This window comes from Phocoena sinus, chromosome 20 (genome assembly GCF_008692025.1).
Source record: "Phocoena sinus isolate mPhoSin1 chromosome 20, mPhoSin1.pri, whole genome shotgun sequence".
Classification (NCBI taxonomy): Eukaryota; Metazoa; Chordata; class Mammalia; order Artiodactyla; family Phocoenidae; genus Phocoena; species Phocoena sinus.
In genome coordinates, this window is record NC_045782.1 from 41725522 (window position 1) to 41746474 (window position 20953).

At 47.3% G+C, this 20953-nt stretch overlaps 1 protein-coding gene across 2 annotated transcripts in view; it reads right to left on the reverse strand.

Annotated features, from left to right (window-relative positions):
• PLEKHM1 (pleckstrin homology and RUN domain containing M1) overlaps positions 1-20953 on the reverse strand; it is a 50940-nt gene that overhangs the window by 13229 nt on the left and 16758 nt on the right. The window contains exons 6-8 of one of the 2 annotated variants that reach the window (XM_032617851.1): positions 16742-16877; positions 4864-5125; positions 596-1519 (exon numbers count right to left, since the gene is read on the reverse strand). In XM_032617851.1, coding sequence (XP_032473742.1) covers positions 596-1519; positions 4864-5125; positions 16742-16877 — 1322 coding nt within the window. Of the gene's footprint in view, positions 1-595; positions 1520-4863; positions 5126-16471; positions 16878-20953 lie in introns of both variants that reach the window. The other variant, XM_032617850.1, reaches the window with a different exon arrangement.

Consider the following 20953-nt stretch of genomic DNA (forward strand, 5'->3'; position numbering starts at 1 on the left):
GGCCCAGGGCCCAGCACAGGATTTGATGATGCTAATGACAGAGCAGACGTACTGACGTAGAAGAATACGCATAATATACTCCCAAGCAGAAAAAAGCCAAGTTGCAGAACAACAGTTACAGCTGCGCCGTCTAAAACGGTGGCCACGAGCCACAGGGGCCCATTTACGTTTAAATATATTTACATTAAAGCAAATTGAAAATTCAGTTCCTTCCACACTAGGAAGCCACATTTTAAGTACTCAGTGGGCCCATGTGGCTTGTAGCAACCGTACTGGACAGCACAGATCTAGAACATTTTCATCATCACAGAAAGTTCTGTTGGACAGCTCTGAGTAATACGAGCCCATTTTTGTAATTAAAAAAGAAAACTGTGTCCACTTGCAAAAGCATGCGAAAATTTTTTGGAAGGGTACCATGCCCCTGCTCCAAAAGAATACAATGTGATCATGGAACGGCCTCATTTGCTGCAACTTCCCCGGGGCAGGATGGGGGCACTCGTGGGGAGCAGGAAGGGGTGCAGAGCCCAGAGTGGGAACCCCACCGCGGGCAGAGCGAGGCTAGCGGGCTGGGGGCAGCAGGACAGAGAGTCGGCACCTGCACAGAAGCAGCCCTGGGAGTCGAGGCCTTTCTCCGTGGGGATGGCCACCAGGTACTGCAGCAGGAAGCCATTCTCCCGCGTGGCGAACTTCAGCACCTCCTGACAGTTTTCATCCAGACTCCCACCGAGTGTCACTGCCTCCTCAGCTGTCTCCAGGTAGGACGCCAGGACCTTGCGCACCAGGTCCCTCCACAGGGCGGCCTCCTCAGCGTTCCCGGCCTGCAGCTTCAGGACGGCCTTGGCCGTGATGATTTTGAAGAAGGATGGGCCCCCAAGGCTCGTGTCCGGCAGGATATCTCGGATGGTCTCGACTCCATGGCTGTCACTTAACATCTTCTCATTGTTTCTCACGCGGAAGCACTTCAGAGACTCCAAGGACAGGGAGAAGATACAGGGCATCCAGGTCCGGTCTGTGTACAGGTACAGAAGGGATTCCTTAATAGCGTCAGGCTCGGGAACCTGGGAAGAAGACCAGTCAAGCTGCGGGCCCTGGGGGGTTTCAGGCTCCGAGAGCAGGTCCGAGTGGGAGGGGCAGCCACCCTGGGGGGCCTCCGGAGGGTCCTCGGGCTGGTCTGGGTACTGGATGGTCACCCACTCCTCCTCCTGCTGGGGCCGCCGGCACTTCTGCAGCGCCTCGCGCACACGGTCCAGCCAGTCCTCAGCTTCATCGCGGCACGAGGAGCGCAGGGTCAGCTTCTTGCCCGAGAAGACCAGCTCGAAGCGGCCATCGCTGTGGGCCGGGCCCACGGACTCACAGCGCAGCAGAGAGCAGTTCTCCACGCAGGTGCGCTCCTCGCCGCTCAGGTAGAGGCGCAACTCCAGCGGGGAGAGCTCGCAGAAGAGTTCCTTCCAGATGCCCATGGCCCCCCGCCGCTCCACCGTGCCCAGCTTCAGAAGCCCCCGGAATGGGTTAGACAGCCCTGGAGGCAGAAAGAGGTGCTTTAGACGACGGGCCTGACCCTTCACCACCCAGGAGAACATCCGGGGCCTGAGTCCTGTCCTGCGTGCAGACGACGTGACCACCAGGAGAACACAGGCCCGCCATGGGCCGGACGGGAACACTTTTTGAGAGCCTCCATTCCATCCTCACCCCAGCTGTTGACCTTGTTCGTGAACTTCACCGAGAGAATAAAAGCACTCAATCACCTCCACATGCCCCCCACTACCCCTCTCCCTTCCAGCATCTGCACCCACACTCTGCCTACCCCCGTCGCCAGGGATGAGCTGACTATGCTTACGTCTGAGGCCAACCCTCCCATTTGTGCATCTGTGCAGGGGGTCCCACCGCCCCCCACATACTCAAGGACAAGGACGTCCCTCCAGCAATCCTCCCTCCCTCTCCTGCACCGCCGTTTCCTCCCTTCTCTACTGGATCATTCCCACCAGCCCACAAACACGCTGTTATTTCTCCCAGCTTTAAAAATAACCTCTTGACTCCACTCGCATCTCTAATCACCACCCTGTGTCTCTGTCCCCTTTTCAGAAACCTCCCTGGGGAGGTGTGGGAACTGTCTCTAGTCCCCCTGCTCCCATTCCTGCTTGAAGCTGCTCCAGGCAGCCTTCTGTCCCCTCATTCCACAGAACCTGCCCTTGGGAAGGCTACCAGGCCCTCCTTGTCGCCAAGTCCAAAGGCCAATCCTGGGTGCCCATCTGGCCTAGCCCATCACAGCTGAGCCCCCCTTCCCTTGGCTCTTCTCAGCCGTCACTGTCCCCCCTCCTGTGTCCCAGGCTCCCCCTCCTCTCGCTGGCCTCTCGATGCTGGAGGCCCCGGGCTCAGCCCTGGATTCCCTTCTCTACTGACACCAGCTTCCTAGCTGATCTCCCCTGGTCTTGGGGTTTTATGTCAACAACTCTCCAGTTTTTATCTCCAGCCTAGACCTTGAACTTTAGATTCTGATCTTCAACTGCCCTGTGTATGTCTAACAGGCTTCTCAAAGTTGACATGTCCAAAAATGAATTCCTGATTCTCCCACTCCAAACCCGCTTCTCTCCTGAAGTTCCTCATCTCATAAAATGACTAACTTCATCCTTCCAGCTACTTGGGCTAAAAACCTTGGAGTTATTCTTGATTTTCTTTCTTTCACACTCCACATCTAATCCATCAGCCAATCCTCTTGGCATATCCAGAATCTTCCTCCACTTCACACCACCTGCACCACTGCCTCAGGGGTTCAATCCACCGTCATCCCTGGCCTGTTATGGCCGTGGCCTCCTAACTGGTCTATGTCCCCTTGTAGCCCTTCAACAAATGAGCCAGTATGACTCCCCCTTTCAAGAGACAAGTCAGATCACGTCTCTCCGCCCCAAATCCTGAAAAGCTGCTGTCTCCCTCAGAGCAAAAGCCAATGTCCTTTCTGTGGCCCACGAGACCCTCTGTCACTCTGACCTCATCTCTAACCACCCCCCTCCCCATCTCCTCTGTTCCAGCTACTCTGGTCTCCACTCTCTTCCTGGACAGGCCAAGTACGTTCCCATCGCAGGGCCTTTGCACACGTTCTCCCCGCTCGAAACACGAAGATTGTCTCGTGCTTTCCTCCTTCCCTCCCCGATTTACTATTCCCCACAGAAATTATTATTACCTGCCCACACTGTACGTTTACTTGTTTATTTGCTTATTTCCTGCCTCTCACACTAGAATATAAGTCTCATGAAGATAAGGACTTTGCTTTGTTTCCTGCTGTGTCCCCAGCACCTAGAACAGTGCCTGGCACATCACAGATGCTCAGTAAGTATCTGCTGAGTGAGTGAGTGAGTGCGTGTCTATGTACCACACACAACCCAATGATCCCTGCTCCCTGGGGGTCAACCATCCCCTGAACCAGGGGGTCCAAAGGACACACACGTCTCTCTCCCAGCCTGGACTAGCCTTAGAGATTTCAAACCATTGTGTAGGGTCTTCCCACCCTTCAGGGTACCTGATGATGCAGGCATAAAACACACCTTCTCTGGTATGGTTGCAACCATCACATGGGCTGAAAGAAAAACCTAAAAGGAGGCAACATGGAGACCAGGGCTCTGCCCAGCCTCCCCGAGCCAGGGCCCCAGGAACCTGGCCAGAATTCTCTGCTGGGTCATTGCAAACAGAAAATGAGGAGAGAAAGAAACTGACTCTAGAGCACACGTGTTTGTTTGTTTCTGAGGGTTACAGAAAAATTAGGTTATGGTTATTTAATGCTTTCTGGACTTTCACAGGGTATGGAGATCAAGGTGGCCTCACTGTAAACGGCACATAGAGGCCACTGAACGAACAGCAGATCTAATAACCCCATCAGAGCTGTGAAATAAACGAAGAGAAAGGCCTTGGGAAGGAGCAGGTGAAACACCTGGGCCTTTAAGAGGCAGGGGTTTGCTCTGGGCTACAGACAGAATCACGATGTCTATATACTCATAAGATTATCTTATGTATCTTATGTATAATCATAAGATTTATAGGAGAGTTTCAGGGAAGATATTTTCCATTTCAATATATGAAACAGTATTTGTGTACTCTGTAGGCAGTTTTGAGCATTACTTTATTAACATTTTATGAGAGGGACTTCCTTGGTGGTCCAGTGGGTAAGACTCTACATTCCCAATACAGGGGGCCCAGGTTTGATCCCTGGTCGGGGAACTAGATCCTGCACACATGCCACAACTAAGAGTCTGCATGCCACAACTAAGTGTCCCCATGCTGCAACTAAGAGTCCACGTGCCGCAACTAAGACCTGGCCCAGCATGCATGCATGCATGCATGAATGAATGAATGAGTAAATAAATAAATAGGGCTTCCCTGGTGGAGCAGTGGTTAAGAATCTGCCTGCTAATGCAGGGGACACGGGTTCGAGCCCTGGTCCAAGAAGATCTCACATGCTGCGAAGCAACTAAGCCCGTGTGCCACAACTACTGAGCCTGCGTTCTAGAGCCCGCCAGCCACAACTACTGAAGCCCATGCGCCTAAAGTCCATGCTCCGCAACGAGAGAAGCCACCGCAATGAGAAGCCCGCACGCAGCAATGAAGAACCAATGCAGCCATAAATGAATGAATGAATGAATGAATGAATGAATGAATAAATAAATAAAAGATTTTATGAGAAAATATAGTACTCTTCCTGAAATGCTTTTCTGAATTACTCAGCAAGGGTGCTCCTTATTACATTTTGGGATGCGGTTTTTCTTGGGAGAAGACACCGCCCAGTTGGTAACGGAAAAGGGGACTTTTGAACTGCTTTCTGAAAGGCACTGCCCGCACGCAGTGCAGCGCCCGGAAGCCTGCAGAGTCGCTTACCCATCTGCCTGCGATGAACCACCCTGAAGTTCTTATGCTCCGGCGTCGGGGCGGCCTTGCTTCTCCTGCTTCCTAGGGAAGGCACACAAGCTTTGTCTAAGGCCTCCATGGAACAGCTTCTTCTTGGTCCTTGCGTGAGGAGACCAGGCCTCGGCTCTGGAGTCCCTCTGGGAAAAGCCACGGAATCATGGGAAGGACTCTCTGCGGGCTGTTCCCGGGGAGGCCGGTAGAAGTCATCTTCTGAGATCCAGCTCGTGCTTTTCTATTGGGAAAGAAGTAAAGACAGGTTGCTTTTAAAAACATCTTTATTGAGACATGATTCACATACCATAAAATCAATGCACTGAAAGCATGTAATCCAACAGTTTCCGTGTCTTCACGGAGTTGTGCAAACATCACTACAACCTGCGTTTAGAACATTTTCACTGCTTCATAAGGAAACCTCGTCCTCAGCAGCAGTCACTCCCTGTTTCCGCTCAACCCCCCCAGTTCTAGGCAACCAAGAACATACTTTCTGTTTCCAGAGATTTGGCCACTTTGGACACGCATAAACGAAATTTTATAACATGCGGTCTTTTGAAACTGGCTTTTCCTTAGCATAATGTTTTCAGGGTTGATCTATGGTGTGGCATGTATCAGTACTTCATCCCTTTTTATTACCAAATAGTATTCCAACGTATGGATGTACCACATTTTGCATATCCACTCATCAGCTGATGGACGTTTGGGTTGTTTCCACTTTTTGGTAATTATGAATAATGCTGCAGGGAACCTTGACATACAGGTTTTTCTGTGGATACTCGTCTTCTATTCCCTTGATACATACCTAGGAGTGTAACTGATGGGTCATATGATAACTATGTTGAACTTCTGAAGAATTTCCAAACTGTTTTCCTAAGTGGCTGCACCATTTTACATTCCCACCAGCAACATATGAGGGTTCCAATTTCTCCACCACCTCTCCATCATTTGTTATTATCTGTATTTTTGATTATAGCCATCCCATATGGCTGTAATAAGAAATGCAATCTTATGGTTTTGATTTGCATTTCTCTAACACCTAATGACACTGAGCATCTTTCCATGTGCTTATTGGTCATTTGTATATTTTCTTTGGAGAAAAGTCTATTCAAATCCTTTACCCATTTTTAAATTGGTTTATTTGTCCTTTTGTTCTTGTGTTATGGGTTGAACTGTGCTCCACCCCCAAAAAAAGATATGTTGAAATCCTAACCCTCAGTACCTCAGAATGTGACGTTAGGTGACAGAATGTGAAAACAGGGTTGCTGCAAACGCAGTTAGTTAAGATGAGGTCATACTGGTAGGGTGGGCCCTTCATCCAGCGTGACTGATGTCCTTATAAGAGGAGAAAAGACACACAGAGAGAGAACACCACGTGAAGACAGAGACACAGAGGGAGGCCACCATGTGATGACGGAGGGAGGGCCTGGAGTGATGCGTCTACAAGCCAGGGAATGCCCAAGATTGCTGGAGACACTACACGTTAAGAGAAAGGCATGGAACAAATTGTGCTTCAGAATCTCCAGAAGGAACCAATCCTGCCTCCATCTGGATTTGGACTTCTAGCCTTCAGAATATCAGATACAGTAGTTCCCCTTTATCTGTGGTCTCACTTTCTGCGGTTTCAGTTACCCACAGTCAACTGTGGTCCAAAAATATTACGTGGAAAATTCCAGAAATAAACAATTCGCAAGTTTCACACTGCGTGCATTCTGAGTAGTGTGATGAAGTCTTGCACCATCCTTCTCCATCCCGCCCGGGCCGTGAATCATCCCTTTGTCCAGTGTATCTCACTCATTTGTCACTTATTTAGTAGCCCTCTTGGTTATCAGATCTCCTGTCATGGTATCACGGTGCTTGTGTTCACGGAACCCTTACTTTACTTAAGAATGACCCCAAAGCACAAGACTAGTGATGCTGGCAATTCGGATCTGCCAGACAAGCCGTAAAGTGCTTTCTTTAAGTGAAAAGGTGAAAGTTCTCAACTTAATAAGGAAAGAAAGAAATTATATTCTGAGGTTGCTGAGATCTACGGTAAGAATGAATCTTCTGTGAGACTGTGAAGAAGGAAAAGGAAATTTGTGCCAGCTTTGCTGTCACACCTCAAACTGCAAAAGTTATGGCCACAGCATGTGATAAGTGCTTAAAGGCATTAAATTTGTACAATAAGATATTTTTTTTGGGGGGGGGGCAGGCCACATTCACATAACTTTTATAACAGTATACTGTTATACTTGTTCTATTTTATTATTTGTTGTTAATCTTTTACTGTGCCTAATTTATAAATTAAACTTTATCATTGGTACATATGTATAGGAAAAAATACACTATATATAGGGCTAGGTACTATCCATGGTTTCAGGCATCCACTGGGGGTCTTGGAACGTATCCACTCAGATAAAGGGGAACGACCGTAATACGTTTCTGTAGTTTCAAGCCATCCATTTTATGGTCTTTTGTTATAGAAGCCCCAGGAAACAAACACAATTTACAATGTTTTTTTTTATATTCTGGACACTAGGCCCTTGTCAGATACACGATTTGCAAATAACTTCTCCAATTCTGTGAGCTGTCTTTTTACTTTCTTGATGTTGCCCTTTAAGGCACATAATTTTTAAATTTTGATGAAGTCCAATTTATCTATTTTTCCTTTTGTCTCTGTGCTTTTGGTATTGCACTTAAGAAACCATTGCCTAAGCCAAGGTTACAAAGACTTACTCCTACGTCTTCTGCAAAGAGGCTTACAGTTTTAGCTCTTACGTTTAGGTCTACAATCAATTTTGAGTTAATTGGTTTTTTAAATTAATTAATTAATTAATTAATTTTTGGCTGCGTTGGGTCTTCATCGCTGTGCACGGGCGTTCTCTAGTTGCGAGGAGTGGGGGTTACTCTTTGTTGTGGTGCGCGGGCTTCTTCTCTTGCTGCGGAGCACGGGCTCTAGGCGTGTGGGCTTCAGTAGTTGTGGCACGCAGGCTCAGTAGTTGTGGCTCGCGGGCTCTAGAGTGCAGGCTCAGTAGTTGTGGCGCACAGGCTTAGTTGCTCCGCGGCATGTGGAATCTTCCTGGACCAGGGCTCAAATCCATGTCCCTAGCATTGGCAGGCGGATTCTTAACCATTGCGCCACCAGGGAAGTCCTGAGTTAATTTTTGTGTAGGGCGTGAGGAAGGGATCCACCTTTATTCTTTTGCATGTGGATATCCAGTTGTCCCAGCACCATTTGTTGAAGGGATGTAGGGTTTTTCAGCACTGCTTGTAGGGTTTGAGATGAGGGAGGCATGGGTGAGCAGGACCCAGAGACCTCACTAGCTCCCTCTGCCTCTGCTCCCCACTTCTGAACAGGCCCCTCGGCTCCAGGCAGCCAGGCCCTAGCCCTTCCCTTCTGTTGCTGTCTCTCCGAGTCTGAAGTTGCTCACTGGCTGAGGAAAGTGGGTGGCTCTGGGGTCAGGAGGCTTGTAGGAATGGACTCTGTCTCCTTTTCTTCACTATTTCAAGTGCTCCCTGCCTTTCCGTGCCTAAGTGTGGAAGAGCAGAGGTGAGGAAGCTGGCTGGGTGCCTAAGTGGCTGTCTACACAGAGGAAATGAGTCACCTGAGGGGTGGGACAGCCCAGCTGTTCTGTTAAGTGCCACCGACCTCATCCTGATGTTGCTATTTCCACCCCCTAAATTAAGACTGCCCTCCCTGCTCCTGCAGACAGGGAATGGGGGAGCAGGGCTTGGAGCTACCCAGAATGCCCGGAAGCATTGGTTTGGACAGTTTAATCCATTCAGATGCTGCCAAATTTTCTGAGTCAGGAGCTTGGAGGTGGGCTGGGGGCGGGGGGGCGGCTCACAGAGCTGGGCCTCCAGAGCTTCCTCCCCAAACCCTCAGGTCGGCAGGTGCTTCCTTCTGCCAGTGACAGGACAACGTGTCAATCGGGGTGACTGCTAGGGACTATTTACAACTCAGGATTCTGAACAAAGCCTGTCTAAGTCATCATGACCCAGGGGAACTCCCCAGGGAAAATGGGCTGGAGGAGCAATCACATGGCTGTCCAGGCAGCCTCCTGGAGCCTGGCACACACACCTGGGAAGCCCTGCAACGCTGCAGCCCCAGATAATGGCCCTAATGGGAGAGACTACTCTCCCTTGAGGCTCAGCTCAGGGGTCATCCATCGCCTTCTCCTGGAAGCTGTCCTTACTCACCCACCCCCAGCTGGGTTTGGGACCCCTTCTGGGCTCCCATGGCATTCTGTGTTCACCCCCATCCTAGCACCTACAAAGCTGTTTGGAATGGTCATCCTTCTTTGTGCCGGGCACAGAGCTATAAAAGATGAGGGGATACACCTTGACTATCCAACTATCTTTAACATAAAGTAACACAGATGGGGTGAGGAAACAAGGCAGGAGACAGATGTGGATTTTGAGATGGTGAGGGCCTCTCTCTCCTTGGAGATGTTCACACCTGGTCCAGTGGCCCCAGGCCGGCCACCAGGAAGTGATACTCTAGGGAAAACCTTTTGTTCTCTTAAGCAATAGAGAAAAACAGCAGGAATACTGGGTCCTTGGAGCTTCTGCACATGGGCCTGGACTAAGCTCTGCAGCTGTGCCCCCCTCCAGGACCCCCAGTTATTACACAGAGCGGGGGAGAGGGCAGCACACCACTGTTTCCCCTCCCCCACTAAACCTGCCTCCTGCTCATTCAAGGCCCCATATCTGGCCCGTTCCCTGCCCCTTTAACAGTGGGGGGAAATCACCAATGACCAAGGATCTAAGCCAGAGCAGCACCTGCCACCAGGACCCAAGACAGAAGAATGCCACTTGGAGTTACTACAGGGACCAGGACACTGTGTACAACAGCTAAATCCCAGAGAGGGGTCTGGCAGAGGAGTGAGACGTCAGGTCTCTGGACCACTTTCAAAAAATCCCTTTTGTTCAGTCTGTCCTCATTATGTCAGGCCAAGGGACTGCCTGTTCCCCCTCCTAGGGGAGGGGACCACATGCCAGAGGCCAGTGGTCCATGAGGGCAGTGATTAGGGCCAAGTCTTAGAATTCGGACTGTCCTCTGGGAGTTAAACTGAGAAACCAACTCACGACCTTCCGGATGCCACAGAGTCACCCTAGTTTCCCCACTCCCGTCCTTCCCAGCACTTGTCACCAGTGTAGTTATGGTACAGATAGTTATTTGTCTAACATAGTGTCTGTCCCCAAGGAGCAGAGCCTTTGTCCTGTTCCATCGCTGTACCAAGTATAGTGCTTGGCCCATAGCTGGGGCTTTTAATTAAATTAATTAAAAACAAATTTTTAAAGAAAGACTGAATGGCTCTCGGGATTATAAAACTCGATAGTGACTCCCTCCCCCCAATAAAGTGTCAGATAAATAGCAGTGACTAAATGACAGACACATAGAAAGATGAGAATCGCAGGGGCAGCACAGTGACTATCTCCTGAGAAGGGAATGGACGGACCCACAGCTCCCCTCTAGAGACAGACTCTGGGAGGGGCAAGCATCTGAGGTTCTCACGCTGAACTCGGCACCCGGTGCTTCGATTCCACGGTCCCCAAGCAACCCTGCAGCAACCAGACTCCCCTGATGCTGGCCAGGAGGCAGAGGGTGACCTGGTCAGACCAACCTGCCCGCCCCACGCACCTGGTGGAGCATTTCTCAGTGTAAACTTACAAGCTGGCATCTCGGGAGTCTCTGAACAATTTGAGAACTATTCACTGATACCTATGCTTTCCCAGGTACAGCGCTCAGAACTGACAATATAGAAGTGAACGTGGGACTTCCCTGGTGGCGCAGTGGTTAAGACTCCACGCTCCCAATGTAGGGGCCCCGGGGTTCGATCCCTGGTCGGGGAACTAGATCCCACATGCATGCCGCAACTAAGAGTTTGCATGCCACAACTAAGGATCTGGCAAGCCACAACTAAGGAGCCCGCCGGCCACAACTAAGACCCGGTGCAACCAAATAAGTAAATAAAATAAATATTAAAAAAAACAAGTGAACAAACGTGGTCTTTTGTATCATGGAGCTAATATCCTGGACAGAAATACAGGAAATAAACACGTAGACAATGAAAGCGATAACAGAATCTAACCTAGTGAGGAGTGTCATAAAATGAAGCAGGTAAATGGGAAAGACAGTCATTGGGGATGGTGCTTATGAAACAGGGTGGTCAGGGAAGGCTGAAACGACAGTGAGGAAAAGCAGTGAGTTGGGAAAGGGTCCAGGCAGAGGGAACAGCAAATGTAAAAGCTGGGGCTGGAAGGAGCGGGCTCTGGAAGGAGGTGCACGGAGGCAGTGTGGGGGTGGAGGTGGTGGGGACCGTCAAATGAGCAGAGGAGGAACTTTGTTGACGAGGTAAGCTGTTCTGTCCATCAGCTCTAGGACCCTGGCAAGATAGGATGTCGGAGCCAGCAAAGCAGAAGCCACACCCTCGACAGCAGTGAACTCACCACAGTCAAGGCCATGCTGGGGAGCCCTGTTGCGGCCCAGAGCCACTGTCCACAAGGGACATCCCTTTTCTCTAGCTCGAGTGGGGGCTTCAGAGCCTTTCTCTTCAACCTTCGGTGTGTGCTGCTGATTTTATAGTCACAACCTTCAGGGTCTTGTGACATTCTGGGCCTAAAGCCACCTTCAAGACAGCAAAAACTGGGGAACTCCCTGGTGGTCCAGTGGTTACGACTCGGCGCTTTCACTACGGTGGCCCAGGTTCAATCCCTGGTCGGGGAACTAAGATCCCCTAAGCTGCAAGGCCCGGCCCCCTCCAAAAAAGAGAGCAAAAACTGAGAGTCTGACCCACACTTACACAGTTCCATGATTTACACAGTCATACTCGATAAATGGTACTAAGTCAATCAGATATTCATTTGGAAAACACCTACCTCACACCATATACAAAAACTAATCCCAGATGAACCATAAACCTAATTGTAAAAGGTAAAATATGAAAGCTTCTAGAAGAAAATACAGGGAATTCCACAGCCTTCATAGCCTTGGGGTAGACATAGATTTTAAAAATAGACACAAAACACATTGATCCAAAACAAAAAGACTGATAAATTGAAGTTCATTAAAATTAAGAACTTCTGGGACTTCCCTCGTGGTCCAGTGGGTAAGACTTCGAGCTCCCAATGCAGGGGGCCTGGGTTTGATCCCTGGTTGGGGAACTAGATCCTGCATGCATGCCACAACTAAAAAGTCCACATGCTGCAACTAAAAACCCCACATACCACAATGAAGACCCCGCGTGCCGCAATTAAGACCCGGCGCAGCCAAAGTAAATAAATAAATAAATAATTTTTAAAAATTAAGAACTTTTGTTCAACAAAAGATACCATTAAGAGACTTAAAAGGCCAGCCACAGACTGTAAGAAGATATTTGCTATAAACATATATTTTTCTCCAGTAAAAGACACATCCACAGTATATAAAGAGCCCCTACAAATCAATAAGGAAAACACATACACTCAATTTAAGAATGAGACAATTGTAGTGGGGTGGATGGACCTAGAGTCTGTCATACAGAGTGAAGTAAGTCAGAAAGAGAAAAACAAACACTGTATGCTAACACGTATATATGGAATCTTAAAAAAAAAGTGGTTCTGAAGAATCTAGGGGCAGGACAGGAACAAAGATGCAGACGTAGAGAATGGACTTGAGGACACGGGGAGGGGAAAGGGTAAGCTGGGATGAAGTGAGAGAGTGTCATGGACTTATAAATACTACCAAATGTAAAACAGATAGCTTGTGGGAAGCAGCCACATAGCACAGGGAGATCAGCTCAGTGCTTTGTGACCACCTAGAGGGGTGGGATAGGGAGGGTGGGAGGGAGATGCAAGAGGGAGGAGATATGGGGATATATGTATATGTATAGCTGATTCACTTTGTTATAAAGCAGAAACTAACACACCACTGTAAAGCAATTATACTCCAATAAAGATGTTAAAAAAAAAAAAAAGAATGAGACAATGACTTTAAAGGATGCTTCCACAAAGCAAATGAAAAGGTATCAATATCATTAGTCATCAGCGAAATGCAAATTAAAACCACGGTGAGATACCACTACACACCTACTAGAGTGGCCAAAATGTAAAAGATTGATAATACCATCGACTATGATAAATAGCAATGAAAATGCTCATATATTGCTACTGTTGAGTATAAGTTAGCACAAGCACTTTAGAAAACCGTTTGGCAGTATCTATTGGAGCTAAACATATGCCTACCCAGTGACCTAGCAATTCCACTCTTAGATGTACACCCAGAAATGAGTACACAGGTTCACTGAAAGGCAAGTACAAGAATGCTCACAGCTGCTTTCTTCACAATAGCCCAAACCTGAAAACAACCCAAACGTCTGTTAATGGGAGAATGGATAACGATGTTGTGATATATTCTTACAGTGGAAGACTACAGAACGATGGAAAAGAGCAAACTAGAGCTTCAGGCTACAGGTACAGATGAATCTCACAGACATAGTGTTCAGCGAAACAAGTGGAAGAGTACATACTGTATGATTCCATCTATATGAAGTTCAACAGTAGGACAAACTTTATGGACTAGAAGTGAGAATGCTGGTTTCCTCTGGAGCAGGGCAGTGAGTGGCAGAAGGCATGAGGGAAGCTTCTGGTGGCTGGAAATGTTCTGACTCTTGATCTGGATGGTGGTTACAGAGTGTGTATTATATATAATTATTCACTGAGGTGTACACTGAGGCTCTGGGTACTTTAAATACACCATTCCTCAAAAAATTTTTAAAGGGGAAAAGTGGGACAATTCAATGGGGAAATAATAGCCTTTTCAACAAATGGTGCTCATACAGCTGTATAACCACATGCAAAAAAATGAAGTTAGATCATAGATTTAAATGTAAGAGATGAAACTCTAAAATTTTTAGAACACATGGGAGTAAATCTTCACGACCTTGGATTAGGAAATGAGTACTTAGGTATGACACCAAAAGCACAAGTGACGAAAGAAAAGACAGACAACAGCAAAATTTAAAACTTTTATGCTTCAAATGATATAATCAAGAAAGTGAAAAGACAACCCACAGAATGGGAGAAAAATCGGCAAATCATTTATCTAATAAGGGTCTAGTGTCCAGAATATATAAAGAACTATAACTCAATTTACTAAATAACCCAATTTAAGAATGGGCAGGGACTTCCCTGGTGGTGCAGTGGATAAGACTCCACGCTCCCAGTGCAGGGGGCCCGGGTTTGATCCCTGGTGGGAGAACTAGATCCCACATGCACACCACAACTAAGAGTTCGCATGCCACAACTAAGACCCAGCACAACCAAATAAATAAATATAAAAAAAAAACAGTCTGTGACAACTGTAATCTTAAAACAAAAAAAAGAATGGGCAGATGTTTTGAATGGACATTTCTCCAAAGAAAACACACAAATGGCAATAAGCATTTAGATGAAAAGATGCTCAGTATCATTAGTCATCAGGGAAATGCAAATCAAAACCATAATGAGATACCACTTGTCACCCACTAGGATGGCTATAATAAAAGCAAAACCAAGAAAAACAGACAGTAAGAACTGTTGGTGAGGATGCAGAGGAATGCACTGCTGGTTGAAATATAAAACAAGGCAGCTGCTCTTGGCAGTTCCTCAAAAGGTTATATATAGCTACCATATGAGCCCAAAATTCTACTTCAAGGTATGAATCCAAAAAAGTTAAAAACATATGTCCAAGCAAAAAATTATACATGAATGTGCATAGTAGCGTTATTCATAATAGCCAAAAGGTAGGGCTTCCCTGGTGGCGCAGTGGTTGAGAGTCCACCTGCCGATGCATGGGACACGGGTTCGTGCCCCGGTCTGGGGGGATCCCACATGCCGTGGAGCGGTTGAACCTGTGAGCCATGGCCGCTGAGCCTGCACGTCCGGAGCCTGTGCTCTGCAACGGGAGAGGCCACAACAGTGAGAGGCCCGCGTATCACAAAAAAAAAAAAAAAAAAAAAAAATAATAGCCAAAAGGTAGGAAAAACGCCAATGTTCATTAACTTATTAATGGATAAATAAAATGTGATACATCCATCTAATGAAATCTACAATGGTACTGCTCAGCAATGAGAAGGAATGAAGTACTGATACAGGCCACAACATGGATGAAACATTTTGCTAACTGAAAGAAGCCAATCACAAGTGTCACATATTACATGATTCCATTTATGTAAAATGTCCAGAACAGGCAAATCTATAGACAAAGGAGATTAGTGGTTACCAGGGGTTGAGCGGGGTGAGGTAGGAGGGGAAAGGGACAGGAGTGATTGCTAATGGGTAGGGGGGTTCTTTTATGGGAGATGAAAATGTTTTAAAATTAGACTGTGATGATGGTTGTACAAATCTGTGAATATACTAAAACAAATGGAATTATACACTTTAATTAGGTAAATTGTATGGTATGTGAATTATATCCCAATAAAGCTGTTAGAAAAAGAGAGTGGATATGCCTCTTCTATAGTCTATTTCATGGCGCTGGCCCATCCTGAGTTATAGGATCTGAAAGCTACAGGCCAAAGGATGTGTGTGGATGGAACTGAAAGAGCAAGGTTATATCCCCAACACAAGCCCCAGACAGCGGCTAGGATGAGCTCTGGGTTTTATGTGTCTGTGTCCACGTGCACTCCAATTCCTACTTCCGCTTTTCATGACCCAAGAACAAATGTGAAATGGCACAAGAGCTTGGGTTCACAGCTTGACTACTGCTTCCCGGGGCTCACAGTTCCAGCCTCTACCCTCGGGGCTCTCTCCAGGACAGTCCCAGAGCTGGCTTCCTCGGGTCATCAACACACTGGATTGGCTTATTCTAGAACAGCGCTGTCCCACAGAAATACAATGCAAGCCACATAGGTCACCTTAAACGTTCTAGTGGCCACATTTTAAAAAGTTTAAAAAAACAGGTGAAATTAATTTTAATAATATATTTTATTTAAAATACATATTTTAAATGTTTTCATTTTAACATGATCAATAATCAAATTACGAATGACACATTCTACATTCTTTTTTTCCTACTAAGTCCTCAGAATCCAGTGTGTATCTTACTCAGCTTATCTCAATTCGGACGAGCCACGTTTTAAGTGCTCCAGAGCCACACGTGGCTAGTGGCTGCCCAAGTGGACAGCGCAGCCCGAAATCTGCTTCGTGTTGCAAAATGAGTATTTTCAAAGCCTGCTGCTTTATGAAAATGTTAATTTAATAGTAACAAGTACTGAGGAGGAAACCAAAGCTCAGTGAGGTGAAGTGCCTCGCCTAAGGCATAAGGGCATAACCCCTGAGTGGCAGGGGTTAAGAGAAGAGAGTCTGCAGTTGGGTGAGAATTACCTGCTCCACAGGGTCCATGTGCAGATGACAGGAGACACCCATGGGAAGAGATGGGCGCACAGCCTGGCTCACATCCACCACTCACACCCCAAGGAACATGAGCTCCATCACCACAATGCTATTAATACCAAACCATGCAGGGCGAGAGGCTCAGGGGGAAAAAGCAGAGACCACTCAGGGTCACTAGCTGGAGAAACTCCGCACCGCCTCTGAGACATTCACCAACACCCCGCCAAAAAACCCAGCTTGTACCACTCACCGGACTGGTGGGCAAGGGAACCACAAGGCTCAGCCGAGGTCCGTCCTCCTTCGGAGGCTTCCACTGGCCACTTCCTTGGCCGACTGCTCTGGTCGCCTCCCTCACAGGACTAGGAGGCTGCTGGCCTGAAGTGCTCCCCAAAGGGACAGCTTGGGCACTGCCCGGCTGTGGCCAGCCCAGGGCGCCAGGTGCCTGGGAAAGCGGCTCCTGCTTGCGGTCCCCATCTCGAGTCCCAGGGGATGCTTGGGCGGGGTGGGGCTCTGCAGGTACCTCAAGGCGCAGGGGTGTGCTGGTGTCCAGGCCGCGGAGGGCGAGCAAGGCCTGCAGCGTGGGAACCTCCGCTTCGTGGCTCAGTCTGTTGGTTGGCACAGAGTTCACCTGGGCTTTGCTGAATTCCGACAACACCCTGGAAGTTTTTAAACAAAGAAACCTGTGTGACAGGCTTGTCAGCTAGAATGCCCAAGGCTAAGTGGAAAACTGCTGTTTTGTGATTGAACAAAAAACAAAACAAAACAATCCCCAACCCCTTAATCATCGCTGTGCTCCCAGCTCATACACACAGACACTCCCACCAAAGTTGCTCCCCGGCTGGGACTTGGGCAGGTTGGGTAGGCAGGTGAGTTGTGCGGCCCAGGATCTCAGCTGACAAAGCCCACAAAGCAGAGGACAGGACTAGAGGCGAATGGGAACTGACCGCCTTTCACCCTCTGAACAGGCTAACGGTGGGCCTGCAGAGCTGGCTCAGCCAAACAGCTGTGTGGCCGGTCCCTGCCCCAAGGCGACCTCGGCAGTGGCTCGGTGAACAGCATGTCTCAGAGCTGGGCTCCAAGACTCCGCTCCCTGGGACACGGGCTTGGGTGAAGTGAGGACCCGCTTTGCTCCTGGAACAGTAAGTGGGCAGCAGGGTCGGGGTGAGGGGCTGGGTGTGGATCCAGAGAAGCCTCAAATCCCCAGAAGCTGCTGCTGGAGCACAGTGCATACAAGCTGTGCAGTGTGTGTGCCCGTGTACATGGGGATGTGTTCCTGATGGGACTGGCACCTTCTGCCCCTCAGTGGTGTGTCTGGGGCCGGGGAAGCCAATGTCACTGCCTTTGTGTACACACACACACGCACACGCACACACACACAGAGTTCTGGGACTTCTGGAATGTGCGCTGGCTAGTGGCTGCTTCTCCCTCCCTCTCCTGAGGCTTCCGAGAATCCAAGTTCTGTTTCTGAAGTAAACCTATTTGCTGTCTCCACCTCTGCTTATGAATCCAGTGAGGACATCATGGGCAAATACAGGTTCTGGTGGCAAGAAAGCTGTCTGGAGGCCAAGAGATCTCACCATCGCACGTATCTGCCCTAATGGCTTAGACTGGGTGCAGAAGACACATCAATTCCCCTTAATGCGGTTACAGAAAAGAGGATTTTAGAACTCAAGTTTTCATCAGATTGTCTTCTAGGTGAGCTCTGCTCTTATTTACACCATCATAACCCCAAACAACATTTTAAGACATTTTAGACAAGAAGAGGTGACCAACCCATGCATTTCTGGGCAACTGATTTTCAACAGAGGTACTGAGACATTTCAGTGGGGAAAGAATAGTCTTTCAACAAATGGTGCTGCGATAAGTGAATAGTTCCATGCAAAAGAATAAAGTTGGACTCATCTCACGCCATATAAAAAAATTAACCCCAAACGGATCAAAGACCTAAAGGTAAGAGCTAAAACTATAAAACTCTTAGAAGGAAAGAGGTGTAAGGCTTCATATCTTTGGATCAGGCAATGGTTTCTTAGATATGACATCTAATGCATAAGTGACTAATAAAAAATATAATAAAAATATTTGCATATAAAATGTGCAAATATTATCATATATCTGATAAGAGTCTAGTACCCAGAATATACAGAGCTCTTACAACTCAACAATAAATAACCCAATTTAAAAACAGGCAAAGGATGGGACTTCCCTGCTGGTCCAGTGGTTAAGAATCTGCCTTAAAATGCAGGGGACGCGGGTTTGATCCCTGGTCAGGGAACTAAGATCCCACATGGCACAGGGCAACTAAGCCCACGTGCTGCAAGTAGAGAGAAACCCGTGGGCCGCAACAAAGAGCCCATGTGCCACAACTAAGACCCGACGCAGCCAAAAATAAATAAATAGTACAGATGAACTGGTTTGCAGGGCAGAAATAGAGACACAGATGTAGAGAACAAACGTATAGACACCAAGGGGGGAAAGTGGTGGTGGTGGTGGTGGTGGGGTCGTGGGATGATTTGGCAGATTGGGATTGACATGTATACACTGATATGTATAAAATGGATAACTAATAAGAACCTGCTGTATAAAAAAATAAATAAAATTCAAACAAAAATAAATATTTTTAAAAAGAAAAAAGCACAGTGCTTTCAAAAAATAAATTAAAAATAGGCAAAGGATTTGAATAGACATTACTCCAAAGAAGATATATAAATGGCCAATGAAGACATGAAAAAGTGCTCAGAATCATTAGACAATAGTGAAATACAAATCAAAACCACAACGAGATACTACTGTATGCCCAACAGGATGGCTATAATAAAAGAGACAGAGAGGGCTTCCCTGGTGGCGCACTGGTTGAGAGTCCGCCTGCTGATGCAGGGGACGTGGGTTCGTGCCCAGGTCCAGGAAGATCCCACATGCCGCGGAGCGGCTGGGCCCGTGAGCCATGGCTGCTGAGCGTACGCGTCCGGAGCCTGTGCTCCGCAACGGGAGAGGCCACAACAGTGAGAGGCCCTCGTACAGGAAAAAAAAAAACAACAAAGAGACAGAGAATAATAAGTACTGGCAAAGATGTGGAGAAATTGGAACACATATATATTGTCAGTGGAAATGTGAAATGGTGCAGCCCCTGTGGAAAACATTTGGTAGCTGCTCAGAAAGTTAAATATAGAGTTATCATGGGACTCAGTAATTCTACTCTTAGGTACTTACCCAAAAGAATTCAAAACATATGGCCACACAAAATACTTGTAAATGAATGCTCACAGCAACATTATTCATAATAGCCAAAAAGTGGGAAAAAATGTCCATTAATTAATGAATAAATTGTAATATATCCATACAATGGAATATTATTTGCCCATGATATGTGCTGTATAACGTGGTTGAACCTTGAAAACATCGTACTAAGTGAAAGAAGGCAGTCACAAAAGGCCACATACCGTATGACTCGATTGATATTAAATGTCCAGAAAAGGTAAATTCATAGCTAATGGGTAAGGGACTTCCTTACAGGATAATGAAAATGCTCTTGAAGTAGACAGCAGTAGACGTTGAATTCACAACCTTGTGAATATACTGAAAACCACTGAACAGTACCCTTTACAATGGTGAATGTTGCGGTATGTGAATCATATCTTGATAAACAAACAGATGACCTCTCAGAGAAAGCTGTAAATGTGTTTGTGGAATAGTTACGGCGGGGACGCAGGTGGGGACTCGCTCTTGCTCTAAAAGCCACACTCTAAAAACAGACCCACAAAAAATCCAAGAGTGCAATTTGCAGCGAGTAGGCAATGATGAGTTCTGGAAAGAAAGGGGTAGTTTCCACAGGCAGAGGAGGAGGGGCATTTGCTAACCACTTATATGTGTCCAAGCCACGGGGCCCCCTTCTGAAATGAACTAGGGTGTCAGACTTTTTACAAGGTCCTCTGTGAGGTCGCGGCTCCTCATGGGCTCCCAGGAGGTGGTGTGCTGAGTGATTAAAAGCAGGGGCTCCCGAGTCCACCTGGCCTTGCTTAACACACGGCTGTGGGCCCCACAATGTGAACATTATGTTCATGGACTTAATTCCCTTACCTGGAAAATGGATGTGGTATCAGCACCCATCTTTTATGACTGTGACAAAGATTAAATGACATAATACAGGTAAAGTGCTTAGCGCAGTGTCTGGCACAAAGCGATCAACAAATGTTAACCTCATTATCACCGATAAGACTGCTTAGCCTCCGTGTACACAAACATAGACGTGTAAGGAAAGGAACAGATTTACTGAAATACTCACTAGCATTACCAAAACAGTTACCAATTAGAAGTGAATCCTAACCTATAAGAAAGATTTTAATGGCAAGCGTAGACTGGGTGTTAGAATAAGTGACTGACTTAATGCTTAGAGAAATGTCACCAAACAGCAGGAAGCTTGTGTGATCAATTAGAGCTTCCGTCAAATCAAAACCAAGATCAAGGGGAATTCCTTGGCAGTCCAGTGGTTAGGACTCTGCACTTCCATTGAAGCGGGCACGGGTTCAATCCCTGGTCAGGGAACTAAGATCCTTCAAGCTGCAGGGCACAGCCAAAAAAACCCCAAAAAACAAAAAACCCAGGTCAAGGTGAAATGAAGCTCACAGAGCTTCACCAGAATTGGTGAAGGACTCAGTGAGAATAAGAGAGACACGTACATCAAGTGGAGAAAAGGGCTAAAGATGAGATTTTGAAGGAAAGGCAAAAGAAAGAACAT